The sequence below is a fragment of the Pseudophryne corroboree genome, chromosome 6, assembly GCF_028390025.1.
Source record: "Pseudophryne corroboree isolate aPseCor3 chromosome 6, aPseCor3.hap2, whole genome shotgun sequence".
NCBI classification, from domain to species: Eukaryota; Metazoa; Chordata; class Amphibia; order Anura; family Myobatrachidae; genus Pseudophryne; species Pseudophryne corroboree.
Window position 1 is genome coordinate 591,962,667 of NC_086449.1, and position 16,119 is coordinate 591,978,785.

Genomic DNA, 16,119 nt, shown 5'->3' on the forward strand with positions numbered 1-16,119 from the left:
GCGATTATACAAAATAAGATTTATAAACATTTCATTTTCGAAACAGCGGAGGCTAAATATTCTTTCTCAGCTAACTCTATCCACTTGAAATGGTTAAGCAGGTCCGACTATAGGGGAAGAGAAGGTAGGCTAACCGTCTATAGTTCCCCAATCGATTTGTCTGTGCTTTGCCCCACCTAGACTGACCTCTTCAAGAATGTTGTGATATCAGATATTTTTTATTTATTTATTTTTGTTATGTCTCTTCTCTGTGCTTTCTCTTCTTCCGGTTTCTGAACGCCCAATGTAACCAATTGTTTATTCATCCAACTGTGCATTGCGTGTACTTTGATTATGGTAACCATTCTGGAATAACCCTATGTTTCCTTTATCTCTTTTTTCTGTTCCCCATTTCTGTGTGAAAACTCTTCAATAAAAATGTAATGTTTAAAAAAAAAAAAAAGAGATGGATCAGAGGGTAAAGCCATGAGTGTCATAAAACAGAGTAAGGCTGAATTTGATTATATCATTTTCCCAAACAAATGACCTCCTCCTCAACACAATGCAGAGAGGTCATGCAAGACCCGAAACTCCGTTCACATAAGAGAAGGAGGGCCATGCAGTCTACACCAGCAGTCTACATTATATGGTGTACCCCCTTGCTCTGTGGGAAAGAGTAGTGTCACTTCTGCTTCATTAAAGGAAGGTAATCATTGTTAGGTGGGGCTTATTCTTTTTAAAATTGCAGAAGAACCCAGACCCCATTATCACATAAGGGGCCAGCACTGTTCCGATCAATGTACTGTGAAACAGCGGTGAAATAAAGAGAAACCTTTTCTCACATTAAATTGCCTGCTGATGTGTTGTTACAGATAAGTGCCCAACGTTATCTTTGATTAAATGTATTGTTTTAACTTTTTAAGCATAAAGTGAAGATCTTTTGAATGATTGCCCATCACTGCTTTTATAACTACTAAGTTATCCAAGACATTCAGAAATAAAAAAATAAAATCAATGAGCACATACAGTATCATAGTAACTTACAGTATGACGACCATTCTTTTATCATAAAGTGCCTAACAAGAATATAGGTTCCCTGTGTGGCTGATACATGGTTGAATGCAAGTTTGTATAGAACCAAATGCGTATATTTGCCCATATGCAGAGTCTTTTGTATGTAACATCATCGTTATCAGTGCGCACTTACACAAGTCTATACTTGGTGCAAATGATACAACTGGAACCAGGCCTATTGGCACCTCTGTCTAACTCTGCATAGACCACAATTCCATCGTCATGCCCTCTTTGAACTTTGCCTACATACAAACGCTCCGTTACAGGTCAGTCACCCCCTTCAGTCACATGTGGAAATACTGTAGGATTGAACTGCTTAGAACTCTACAATGCTCAGATGCATTTGCAGTGTAAAAATAGGCAAGATACCTCCGTAAGTAGGTGTATGTATTACACTGTGTCAGCTCTAATACAAAGAACAATATAAACTTTGATACCAAAGAAGACGCTGGCATAATTCTTCTAGTAGCAAATCCATTACGTCAACAGATTTTATTATTATTTAAAAATATGAGGTGATTTTGTAACTTTACCCCACAAAAAACATTTGTATATAAGCAACCCACCTCATAGTACAGGCTTTAAAATCTCAATCACAAGGGGAAGCTTTTCAAACCTTGGAGGGAGATAAAGTAGCAACCAATCAGCTCCTGACATTTTACACACAGCCTTTAACATGGCAGTTAGGAGCTGATTGGCTGGTACTTTATTTATCTCTCTCCTCTTTATGGGGTCTATTTACTATGCCTCAGATGGAGATAGTTGGACAGAGATAAAGTAACAGCCAATCAGCACCAAACTATAATTTTTCAAACCCAGCCTGTGACATGGCAGTTAGGATCTGATTGGCTGGTACTTTATCTCCATCCAAGGCTTAGTAAATAGACCCCATCACTCCAAAGTTTAGTAAATAAGCCCCACAGCCTGTAAAATCACAGAAGCTGATTGGTACTTTAACTCTCTCTCAAAGCTTTGATAAATCTCCCCCACATTCAGATAGCTCAAATCTTCCCTGGTTCAGTTTGCTGAATTCTTTTTTACATTTACTCAGAGATTCTATGATTTTTGAAAACTATTTATGAATCTGGTTCACATGGAAAAGTTTATGAAAAAGCATGTTTTGAGATAAAAACATTTTATGTACATGCAAATCTATGTTCAAATTCAATTTACTCCTCAAAAAGAATTGGTAAAACCATCAAACTACTTTTTATTTGATCCTCTATGAACAATCTTTTTGTCACAGTTGTTGATTTAGGATCCCTGAAAAGAAAATGTTATAATTTCTGAACCATGAAGAATTGATTTTCCCATCCCCACATATGAATATGAAAGAAATCTGAGCTCTAATAAAGGAACTGAAACGTTTGTCTTACTGACAGATGTTCTAAAATTGGTGTTCAAAAATTGAAACATTTATAAATATGCATTTGCAACTGTGTCTAAACTATAAAGGATTTTAGATGCTGCTTGAAGCCAGTAGTCAGGGGTATGTTTTATTTACATTGATCCTTTGTATCACGTATATGAATATCACATTTATATTCTCATTCCTGCAATTTGTATATAAATTTTCAAAAACAGTTTTTCTTAACGAATTTGAGACTTTTGCAATTTTGAGTTAAAGTGCAAAGTTGAAGTTTTTATAGCTAAAAATATTTAATTGCTTGAAACATCAACTTTAAATATATATATATATATATATATATATATTTAGCTACTACTCACGGATCGGCACTCACCTAATTGGTAATAGTATGCTCCGGTGCCCTCTGGAAATCCATAGCTAAAAACAACTCTGTCCCATACAGCGGCACTCGGAGACTGGTTCAAAAATGCAGAAAAGTGCTTTTAATGAATCATAATTACGGTTTGTGGACCGCAGAGTTGTTATATATATATATATATATATATATATATATATATGAGACTGAAACAAATTGAAGTACTCATCTTCTACACTATGTTTATACTTAGGAAAAAAGAAAAAGTTGTATATTTCCTCTGTTATAGTATATTTATATCACATTCCCAACTCAAAGGTTTCAAATATTTTATATTTGTCCCCAAAAGAACCTTTAGATAGTTGGTTGAATTCCATATAGTTGCATAAAAGAATAAACATATACAAAACAGACTTTGCAAGACATTAAATAATGGCAGTATGGCTTTATCTCCTACAGAACAGGTCACTGCTGGTTGTTGGCCAGTCATGTGACACGGCAGCTTGTTATCACTGTGATACAGAAGCATGCATGTATGAAACATAACACTTTACTGAAGGTTATAGGATGGGACAATAAACACACACAGGAAATAGAAATGGTAACAAAGAACTTCTCAATGTATGTACTGTACGTACGTACGTACGTACGTACGTATGTACTGTACGTACGTACGTACGTACATACCTGACATAGACATACTATATACACACACACACAGATAACATATACACATAAATGTTAGCAAAGACCATTCCAGCTTTTAAATTCTAAGTGTAACTCTTGATTTTACTTCTAAATGTATATATTTAAACATATTCAATATATTAATTTAAAATCCTGTCCTGTACAGTGTAACGGTCCCTTTCTCCTGTTTATTGTTTCATTGCATTTTCAGTATGTTTTCTAATTTTTTTCAAGTGTTTTTTTTTTGTAAATTATACAAGTGTACTCATTGAAATATATACAAACCCTATTTGTGAATAAAATTCTTTATTATTATACTTTATTGTGATGATAAACATTCACTTGATAGAAATGGAAATATGTGGTGGCTTCATATCATGCAACCATTGTTATTACGCTATTCAGTTAAAGTCTGTAGTTTATTATCTAAAACAGGGGTTCTCAAACTCGGTCCTCAGGACCCCACACAGTGCATGTTTTGCAGGTAACCCAGCAGGTGCACAGGTGTATTAATTACTCACTGACACATTTTAAAAGGTCCACAGGTGGAGCTAATTATTTAACTTGTGATTCTGTGAGGTACTGGCCTACAGGTAAACTACTTTGGACTACTGTATCTGGAATGTTATACTATGCACCTATTAGTGTCCTGTTCTGACTTGGGGTATAAATGTATATATTAAAATCTATTAAAGTTTATACAAACCTATCATTTTGGAAAGTATACAATGTGAAAGGTAAACAAATTGGAAAAAAATACTTAAGTACAATTTATTTTTTATAACTACCAAGTATTGATTACCTTACAGTAGTCTGCAATTTATTTTTGCCAGCTGGAAGCCACTATGATGATCAATTTCAAAGTGCACATAATGGTGTATATACGAACAATGAAAAGGCATTACCTTGTTTGACTAACAATATGTCTTGTAAACTATTATCATTGTTGAGTGCAGAATGAACTAAATTTACAAGCCACACGAGAGGGGAATGTACAAAGTCAGTGACTTTGAGGTATAGGCTTCCTCAGAGATATGGCAATATGCATTAATCAGGAATGTACAATTAGCAAAAGACAGCTGTTTCTAAGCAGACTTTTTCTAAGAAGTAAAGGCAGTACATGTCACCCTGTATTCTAAACTATACTGTATAAAAAATCATCTTAAACTTTAATTATTCTTTTAACAGTGTCTGTAATTTGGTCCTTGGCAACTAACGTTGTCTTAGAGGAGGAAATTGGCTACAGTAAGTCTTATAGACAGCAGACATAAACACAGAACAAGAATACATACAGTATGTAGACATATAAAGAGATAACTCACTTTGGCTTGATTACAAAAAAGTTGCTCATAATAGAAAAAAAAAAAAGATAGGGAGAACGTCTTACTACGAAAGTACAAACATGTATCCACAATCAGATCCACAGCTCTAATCTGGTCCTTATGTTACAAATGTAAACAGTAAATACAGTGATAGGCACAGAACTAAGACAGACAGTGCTTGCAATTGTAAAAAAAGGCATCAAACACTTGTTTTCTCCAAAGCATGCAGACAGCATTACAGTCATAGAAATCTAGAAAAGAAATCTATGGGTTCAAGTCAAAGTCTATGTCAGAGTCCGCTCCAGGTCTCAGATTACTTTCCATTGTAGAATCACTATTGCTAAGTGACCTGCAGATTGTATCCAGCTGCACAATATGTTGTTTCATTGTATGGTAACATTATAGTGACTCAATTTCATTAGGAAATAGGTTATTGCAAAAATTCAGAATCAAAGAAGCTCTACAACACAGGTCCATTAGCAATGTATAGAGAAGGCGAGTAAATAAAGAGCAATAAATGGACAATATAAAGTGTACAGTGCAGATGGAAACACCCCAGGGTTCCTCCACACGCATCTCAGGACTTATTCCAAACTCCCAGATGTCCCACAGTGTGCAACATAATTCACAATGTGGACTGTCAATCTAACATATGAACTCTGTCACTTTGCATCTCTTTATGCCCTTGTGGGAGAGGAGCTTATTATTTATACTTATTATTAACCAGTGTAATACAATTATGATTACTGATTCATAGTTAAGCAATTGAGAGCTTGAGCTTTTTCTCTAATTTACCAAACACCTATAGGGAACACACATTATCCTTTTCTATTCTTCCAGCTATTACATCTACTCGGTTCTGGGCATTCAATTTACAGCTCCAAAAACCGTCAGCTATTGTACTTTCTGCCACTGCTGAGACCAGCATATTGAGCAGCAGTGACAAGCTTGGTCCACGTAACATAACGTGAGGCAGAGTCCAAAAAAAAAAGTTTATGAAGAGGAGCCATTAGGTTTTGTGTCCTTTGTGTGTGCAAGTTTGCGTGTATGTTTATTGTTGTCAGTACAGAAAATGATGTGGCTACACTAATGGTTGTTTATGCTTGTTTCTGGTATCCATTTGTGTGATTTTATGTATCTCTTGTAGTCAACGATTCCAGTGATGGTCCCATTATTTGTAGCTGAAAATTATTTTGGCTAGAGAAGTCCGCTTGGGTGCCTATGGTTACTTTTTAAACATGTCCTGGAGAGGACCTGGGAGGTACTTGAGTACGGTGTCCAAAATGCTTTCTTCTTCTTCATCGTCATCATCCCCACATCCTGCTGGAATGGCTTTTTTTGGACGAGTCAAGCTGCCTTCACAGGGCTGCTCCATGGCTGCCTTTTCTTCTGCTTCTTTTTCTTCTTTCTTTTTTAAACCATACTACAAGGAGAAAAGAGAACTTGTTGAGATATTGGAAAATGAATGGTTCCTATGGATTACTGCACATTAACCCTTTATCATTAAAACCCTGTGAAGGAAACATCTAAGTGTTTAGATTTAATGTATAACATGGAATGCTTGACTGACTTCACATGTCTAGAAATCAAAACTCAAAATACAAGTGACAGATTTTCTAGATGGGGTCTGCATGACATACCTGTACCAGAAGAGGCACAAAAGTGTCTCTGCAGCTTTAACTACTGTCTGCTGCTCATACTGTAAACTTACTTGCTGAAATTTTAGCGCCCTGTTTGGGAAAAGGTATATACTGTATATATGAAATATGGACATCTAGCAATGAATCTCTATGCTTCCCTTCTCCTAACCAGACCCCCACCCCATTAAATCAATAGCACCAATGTTTAATCATTTTATATTAGGAATAGCCCTAATTACTCTTTTAGATTAAATTCTAGAGGTAACAGGATTCAGCTTTATGTTCAGATACCTTTGTTTCAATATACAGTACCACATGCATAAAATTATATAATAGAGCAGCATTAAAATACCTAACAAAAGCATCCTTTTTTAATCTCACATGCAAATTAGTTTCTCTCTGATAAACCCAAGAGGTTCAGGCCTATAGTGGAGTGGGTAGTATAGTTTGAATGGGGCCACATTATTACTGGCTTGTTTGTGGGTTCCTGTTGCTGTTAGCATGTTAATAATGTGGTGCACCATGACCCATTGCTAGATATGGTGAAGCAGTTCAATTTCATGCAGCGGAGGTTCTTGGAGAAAGATAGAGAGGAGAAGGGTAAGGGAGAAATGTTTGCACTTTTGGTTTATCTCTTACTAATGCTTGTCATACTGTAGAACTCTTTCTCATTGTTGTCATAAGACACATTTGTATCAAAAAAGTATTACTCCCTGGACAATAGTAACTAAGAATTTGTGTTAATATGTTTAATGGATGAGCCTTTTCTTCTGGCACAAGAAACTACATTGCAGCACTATTCCGCTAGTTATTTTAAAATGCTCCCATTAGCTATATGTCATCCTAGGTCATCTCACTTCACAGTAGCATTAAATATTCTCTGTTGCAGTTAACATTGCAAGGCTACAGGATGGTCTAACCCACATACTACATCTCATGAATGTCTGCGTATACTGTGTTGGGTTGCCATCAGGGTGGTAAGGCAGGTACAAATTAGTAAACAGTAAAATCTTATTTCCCATAATACCTATTCAGAACAAATTTCTAGTCATTTGCAGTGCTTTCTAATATTTCCTGTTATAGCTGAACAGCTTGTTGTATACTTTTCTTTCCTTATATAGTCTTTGTGTAAATAACCATATATGTTTTTACTTTGACTCCACATTGCCAAGAAGCACAAAACACTGCAGGATATGGGGGTCCTTCAGCTCTGCTTTGTCTGTAACACTGGGGTTGGTGTACTACACTATCAAGCATCGAACCGAGTGGAGAAGTGACCAATGAAGAAGTTCCCCATAGCAACCAATCAGCTTTAAGAAAGCATTTATCAAGTACATTCTATTATATAATAAGTAGACACTTAATGGTTGCTATTGGCAACATCTCCACTGGTCTCCTTCTCCACTATTATCACTCCTTGAAACATCACTCCAATTGCACTGGTACTTTTTGATTTGATTTTTCTTTCAACAGTATGAAACACAACAGATTGCAAACTGTTAAGTGTACAAGTTATTGTTGAGAGTCCTATAAATGTATTCAAAAACTTGTATGCTGCTATACCTAGTTGTACAGTCTACTGTTACATACAGTACAGTGGCGTGCGGTGAGGTCATTGGCTGGGGAGGCACATACACACACACACTATATATACATATATATATATATATATATATATATATATTTGGATAGGGGGGAGTTATTGCGCCACTTGTGTTTGACAATTATTAAGAATAAGAAATAACATATAACATAAAAAGTGAAGTTTAAAATAGACACTCCCTAAAAATTCAAAAGGGTGTCAACTGACCCCCAAACAGGGATGGTAGTTCCCTGCGATATAAGAGAATGTATAAAAAAGGGGGGAGGGGGGAATATAGCGACCAACGGTGTCTTTTAAAAACTCACAATGAAGGTAAAAAATATAAATACAATTTATTCACATAAAATAAAATGGCAGTGACCTTATACCCAGTTAAGTTATAATCTTCTTATCTATTTTTAACGGGTAATATACTTAGAATATACTTAGAATTGTGTAAATTGTTTTTATCCCATTTTTTAAAGAGACCTGTTATTAAGATATTTTTATGTGTAAAACCTTATGTGAAAACTTTATTTTATGTGAATAAATTGTATTTATATTTTTCTACCTTCATTGTGAGTTTTTAAAAGACACCGTTGGTCGCTATATTCCCCCCTCCCCCCTTTTCTATATATATATATTTGTAAATAGACCGCACAAACACCAGGTATACTCTGTTCAATCCATGGGTGCTCGGTTGGCACAATAGAATATGTAGTAATCCTCACCAAGAGGCTCCGGCTGGGGCTATGGTTAGGAAGAACCAGCACTCCATAATGCAAAAAAGGTAATTTTTAATGTCCTTATTCTTTAAGACAAGTCACTTCCTTAAGACAAGTCACATATGAGTAAGCATAAATAATGCATAGTACTTATCAATCTCGACATTCAACATGACCTGGGGAAAACATTCCTGACCAGGGGTGGCTCCCAACAGCCGTTTCGGGCAAAGCCGTCATCAGGGGAGAATCCAAAAAGATATATATATATATATATATATATATATATACAAATACATAAATGGTGGTCGAAGTGGAAATTTTGAAGTGGGGCTATGCAAAAGTCAAGGATGCAATTATGCTGCGCGCACGCTCCAGAAAAGGGGACGTGGTCACCCAAAAGGGGGCATGTCCAGTGTAATAGAACCCCTTATACTATCTAGTACTGGTGCCCCTTTCACCTTATAGCACACTGAATGAGCCGACATTCACATTGTAACACACTGAATGAGCCGACATTCACATTGTAACACACTGAATGAGCCGACATTCACATTGTAACACACTGAATGAGCCGACATTCACATTGTAGCACACTGAATGAGCCGACATTCACATTATAGCACACTGAATGAGCCGACATTCACATTATAGCACACTGAATGAGCCGACATTCACATTGTAGCACACTGAATGAGCCGACATTCACATTGTAACACACTGAATGAGCCGACATTCACATTGTAACACACTGAATGAGCCGACATTCACATTGTAACACACTGAATGAGCCGACATTCACATTGTAACACACTGAATGAGCCGACATTCACATTGTAACACACTGAATGAGCCGACATTCACATTGTAACACACTGAATGAGCCGACATTCACATTGTAGCACACTGAATGAGCCGACATTCACATTATAGCACACTGAATGAGCCGAAATTCACATTGTAGCACACTGAATGAGCCGAAATTCACCTTGTAGCACACTGAATGAGCCGAAATTCACATTGTAGCACACTGAATGAGCCGACATTCACATTGTAACACACTGAATGAGCCGACATTCACATTGTAACACACTGAATGAGCCGACATTCACATTGTAACACACTGAATGAGCCGACATTCACATTGTAACACACTGAATGAGCCGACATTCACATTGTAACACACTGAATGAGCCGACATTCACATTGTAGCACACTGAATGAGCCGACATTCACATTGTAGTACACTGAATAAGACGAAATTCACATTGTAGCACACTGAATGAGACGAAATTGTGACAGAAGGGACAGCCAGAGTGACGACAGGAACAGAGAGTGACGACAGGGAGAGAGAGTGACGACAGGGAGAGAGAGTGACGACAGGGAGAGAGAGTGACGACAGGAACAGAGAGTGACGACAGGGACAGAGAGTGACGACAGGGACAGAGAGTGACGACAGGGACAGAGAGTGACGACATGGAGAGAGAGTGTGACGAGAGTGACGACAGTGACAGCAGGGAGAGAGAGTAACGACATGGAGAGAGTAACGACAGGGAGAGAGAGAGTGACGGCAGGGAGAGAGAGTGACGAGAGTGACAGTGGGGAGAGAGTGACGAGAGAGAGAGAGTGACAGTATGGACAGAGACAGTAACGACAGGGAGAGAGGGGGACAGCAGGGGAACATTACCCGACTGTGGTCGGCGGAGGCACCCATGGGCAGCGGCGGGGAGGTCCCTCTGACGGTGATTGCCATTTGTTGCAGGTGGCGGCTGGTGGCTGGCGGCGGTGAGTGGTAGGTGGCTGGCGGCGGTGAGCGGTAGGTGCCTGGCGGCGGTGAGCGGTAGGTGGCTGGCGGCGGTGAGCGGTAGGTGGCTGGCGGCGGTGAGCGGTAGGTGGCTGGCGGCGGTGAGCGGCAGGTGTTGAGGTCAGATGACTATAGTTCTAGTACAATTAAAAAAACAAAGTGAATGGATTTCATTTTCTATATGCATGCTCTACCTTAGTGTAGAGCTGGCTGGTAGGGGGCGGATCAGCTGTTTGTTGGGGAAGCGCTGGCCGCTCTTCTTCTTGTCACCCCGGGTGAAGGAACGTGCCGGCCGCAGCCTCCTTTTTAGGCTCCAGCAGCTCCTCATCAACGCATGTCTACCCGGGCGGCAGAGAAAAGGGGTGCGAACAACAGCAGGAGGGGGAGGCGGGGACAGGCTCCTGACATGATGCTCCAGCCCGGCAGATATGACACCGGCTGTGCAGGGAGATGGCGCACTTCCTTCACAGCAAGCACAGCAGCGCCAGGGAAGGGGGGGTAGCGAGCCCTGCGCACACTCCAATGAGCACCTCCCTCTAATGGTGGCGCCGACTCTGCTCCCCGCAGCCACCCAGTGATGATTGACAGCGGATCCAGTGACGGATCCGCTTGCCAATCACATCCCTCCTCACTGACAGGGGCGTGCTTTCATGGGTGAAAGCACGCCCCTGTGTCACTGCGGCACTTCTAATGGTGCCGCTTCTACATTGATTTCCAACGAGCTTTTACAGCTCGCAGCATGGCCCTGCCCCCCGCTTTGTCCCCTGTCCCATTGACTGCGGGAGGCACCACTATCGGTGCCTCCCAAAGTCAATTTAAAAGCCAAATTGCTTTAAATAATATGAAGCAGATACTTATGACACAGAATGTGTCATAAGTATCTTTTTTATAGTATTTTAATCATCAATAGAATCACTAATGGCAGGGGAGGCACTGCCTCCCCTGCCTGCACGTCCCTGATACAGTAACATACGAAACTAGGATTCTTGCCACCAAGGACAAGACAGTAATTTAGTACCCCATCCACACACATCCACAAACTGTGCCTCCCCCCCACCGTGTCTCTACAGCAGTCTGTGTCCCCCCCTTCCTGTATCACTGCAGCAGCTATTGTCTCTCCCCCTTTACTTCTTCAACAGCCTCTGTTTGTGTTACCCCTTCTTCACTCCCCCCACCGCCACTTACCTGGATCTTCTCCTTGCTTCTCATTAAGGCAGTGGTGACGGCAGGTTCCTCACACACTGTTTTTCTCCATGCTTCCACGGGTTTTCCACTTTTTCTCTCAGACTGTCTCGGCATCCCCTCATATCCAGTATCCATGCCCCCCTAGTTTCAGCGCAATGCTCCCTGCACCCATATTGCTTTTCGTTATTTATGAATTACAGATTGTAGGGTGGGAACCCTGTAAGACAAAGACAGGAGCGGGCAGGAGGTCTACATATGGATTTTTGCTCCATTAGGATTCTCCATATTATTTTACAGTTAGTCTTGCTTAACATGTCATCTCTACTTTCTTCCCATGAGAAAAAAAAACCCATATGTTGGAAACAATTTCTGCACATGACAAGATAAAGTGAACCTGCCATCATCCTCCATCTATAGAAACTCCATGGATACGTACTTTTTATCCTTCCGTCTACAGAGACATCAGAACAGAGAACAGGGAGAACAGAATTGGAACCTAGAACCATCAATCAAACCAATTTCAAGAAATGCAATCTCTACCTACACCAAGCTGCAAATAGAGAACGGGGCGGCAGGTTTCTTTCTTTTAAGACAAATATTCAGTATTTTTCTGATATGGTATTTGTAGAAAGCCCATTTATTGTGTACTATCTTCCTCATCTTCCTGACAGGATATTAAAGATCGGTGTCCTTCTGCCCACCTTGTGATTAGATGAAACATCTGCAGAGGGAATGAGCTGCCAGGGGGAAATGATAGATAGAGATAGAAGTAGATTTCTAATATTAAGAGATTTGTAGATAACATTGAACTTTCTTATACCTCTTCAGAAACAACATACATTGAATGTCATAAGGTTAGAGTCAAAAAAAAAAAAGTACAATTCTTTCTTTCAACTTCATCACTATAAAAAATATAGACACCAACAAAGAAGATAAAAAATATTTCTTTCCATGAAATGATAATATGAACAGTATGATTTGGCACTGTTACTGACAATTGTGGCAGGCACACAAAGTCAGATACTGTATGACTATGAATGCTAAGAGTAAAATATATCAACTAACATTTATTAAAGAGACCTAAAAGGGCTGAACTGGATTTAGGGGCAAAGCAAACAAAGGTGTAACTGTGCTCCATGGGAAAACCATGCTGCGCCGCAGGTCAGGCAGATTTAGATTTAGCAGGGCATATCCTAGTTCAAACTGAAATTACAGGTAACAATACAGCTGTCCAGCACTTGTGGGCTACATGCAAAAGCAGCCAGTATGTACCCTACATGCAAAAAGAATACATCTATTGTATTTGCACCCATTGCATTGTAACATTGTCTGTCCAGGTGCAAAGTTACTCCGTTATTTGTTTGTTTGGTGAACCTAAGGCTGGGCACACACTTACCAGACCTGTCTGCAGGCCACCGTTTCAGTCAACTGAGCATCCGGTCCTGGTACGCATACACACTTACTCTCTGGCCGCTTGATGTGTCTGGGTTGACAGCACAACTGGGTAAGCATTTGAATCTGCCCACCCAATTGATATGTCAGTCACTGGCAGTCCCTGCAGGAAGTGTTGGGCAGTCGGCAGATCACCCGTACACACAGCAAGATGTGCCTATATATCTGCATATAGATTAGGAATTGGCTGTGCTGTAGCGCCGATGCAATATGTTTGTGAACGCCATTCATAGACATATTGTGTGTACACGCCTGCCTATCCGCAAATAATATATCACTTTCAATAGAACGTACTGTATTGTTCAGTGTGTACCCAGCATTAGACATATTAACCACACCAAGAGCAGGTAACCAAATGAAAATAAATAATAAAATAAATATATGTGTGTATATATATTTATACAAAAATGCAGGTGGTGGATGGCATGCATGATTAACCCAGGGGCTCAGTTAGGGTGGCCAATCCCGGGCCATTTTTTCATTCTCAGGATACCCCGGATTGGCGCCCATCCTGTCCCCAACCGCCCCGCAGACATAAATCAACTCACCAAACTGCTGGGGCGGGTTGGTGAGAAACTTCCTTCAGACGTGACTGCAGGAGGAGCTGGGAGGAGGCGGCGGGTGACAACAGGTTCAGCGGTGGGTGACTGCGCAACGTGACCTCAGAGTCAGAAGTCATGCTGCGCAAGGGGAGCCGGGAGAAGGGAGCCAGGCAGCGTTGAGCATCCTGAGGACGCTCAACGCTGCCCGTCATTAAAGGGCTGCCTGATTCCGCAATCCCCAGGATTGGAGCTTCCAATCCCGGCCTATTCATGGCCTAAATCCCGGGATTCCACCGATCCGGATCCCGGGATTGGCTACCCTAGCTCAGTATTTTGCCCAGTGCCCTCAATGACTCAAAGTACGCCATGTCGATTTTGTAGGCAGTGGAGGGATTTTCTGCCACTGTGCATGCCTCTAAGTGAATCTAGCCCTAAGGTAGATAGCTTACATGGAAAAATTAAGTAATTTTTGAACGGGGAGACTCCCAGGCATGAGAAGCAATGCAACTGGATTAGGGCCCATATTCACATTTGGGTAGCAGATCTTATATAACCCTTCCCTTAGCTTGCTCTCTGTCTTTCCCTCTGAGCTACATACAGTACCAACTGTTGTGTTTTACTTAGTCACTGAATTCTCCTGATCTGCAAACAGTATTACAGAGCATTATTCACTTACAGTATTTAATAATGCAACAGGTAATTTTACAAAGTGCAAACTGTTTTCAAACATAAGTCATTTATCTATATAATGTCCCTATAACGTCAGGCTGTTTATTGAGGAAATGAAAGAGTTACTACCATATGGTGGAAAGCAAAAGGCAAGAAGAGGCTCTGGAGCTAATAAATTATTAAGCAGACAAACCCAGCACACGCAGCCTGCTAACTCCTTACAGAACACTGAACAGTATGATAGGAAAGTAGGTGCATCAGCAGAAATAAACAATGAACAGAAAGGAGGGGTGAAATGAGAGCAAGAGAGTTGTCACGAGAATTCTTCCCTTCCAGGATCAATGTACATAACAATAAAGCAAGCAAATAGTATAAAGCATAAAAACTATGCATTAAGCAGTACAAACCATAGTAATAAACATATTATAAAGCAATGCTGACCCATTATTCCTGATGTACAGACACAATCTATCTTAATGTTCCACTCTGCTGCTCTTATTCTGATCTTTGTCTACGAGTTCAGAGCAATTTATTTCTCACACTGCTGATTTAAAGAGAGAACATTTGATGCAGTCTTTGCAGTTGGTGCTTTCATACCGGGGGTGGGTGTGGAATGTAATGGGGTGTGAGCATCAGAGTTCTCCCCTTTTTATTGAAGTGGCAATCATTTGCATGGTAAAACCAGGCTGATTTTGCCATGTAAATAATTGCCACTTTAAAAAAACAGGAGAACTTTACCAAAATATCTCACTTTCTGATTAACACACCCCATTACATTCCCACCATGATGTGGATTTAGACCTCATGGGGCCCTAAACATGATACCTAGATAGGGCCACCCTCCCTCAAAAAATTCTAGCTCTGTATTTTAATTAATACTGATTTATTCCCCTTACATTTGTTGTTTTTCCTCCCTTATATGCTATTACAGTACATTACTTTCCCCTTTCACTGACTGCACCATGCACCCTCACCTATAATTTCCATTATTACCTCACTAAGTTACTGCATTTTAGATCAGTGCTTCTCTCACTGAATGTAGCAGGTCCCCATACTCCATTATTACACCGTCACTCACTGACTGCATGTATATGAGTGACCCAGGCTTACTGATTGTAGCAAGCCCCTTCGCTTAAAATTGTCATTATTATTTACTCCCTTACTCACTGACTGCATTTTTATAACAGCATTTTATAATACCCATTAGCAGGGCCGCCATCAGAAATGATGGGGCCTGGGACTGACCCTCACAAGGCAGGGCCCCCCCTCCATCTGATTACCCCCCCCTCCTTCCCAAAACTACCTCTTGAGGAAGTCTGGGTGGTTGTAGTGTGGATCAGGGGCCCAGGTCTGCTGCCAGTCAGTGTGTGCCCTCCCCCCCCAGCCATGACTGTAACACAGATGTTATACACTGTACTTAAAATAACGCGGTCCACTGCCCCCCACCCACCGATTGTAATTTGAACTAGGTGGATGTTGTACAAAGTGTTAAAAATAATGTAATAAAGAACACTGGCAGACCTCATGTTTTTCTCTGTGTGCGTCCCAGCTCCTATCTCTGCGCGTCGGACGTCATAAGCACATGTATACTGTAATGACGGGTCGCACGCACAGTACTGCTGCACTGTAGACACAGGCATGCACTGGAGCTGGCATCCGTCTAATCTCTGACGGCCTGCTAGGAGTATTCAGCCAGCCCGGCTCTCGGACAGTTTTGGAGGAGCTTGCGGTCTGAGG

At 40.4% G+C, this 16,119-nt stretch overlaps 1 protein-coding gene across 2 annotated transcripts in view; it reads right to left on the reverse strand.

Annotated features, from left to right (window-relative positions):
- Positions 1 to 1,482: 1,482 nt before the first annotated feature.
- Positions 1,483 to 16,119, reverse strand: part of CPLX2 (complexin 2) — a 214,917-nt gene continuing 200,280 nt past the window's right edge. For both annotated transcript variants that reach the window (XM_063928011.1, XM_063928010.1), the window contains exon 4: positions 1,483 to 6,209. In XM_063928011.1, coding sequence (XP_063784081.1) covers positions 6,012 to 6,209 — 198 coding nt within the window. In that variant the 3' untranslated portion in view covers positions 1,483 to 6,011. The remainder of the gene's footprint in view (positions 6,210 to 16,119) is intronic.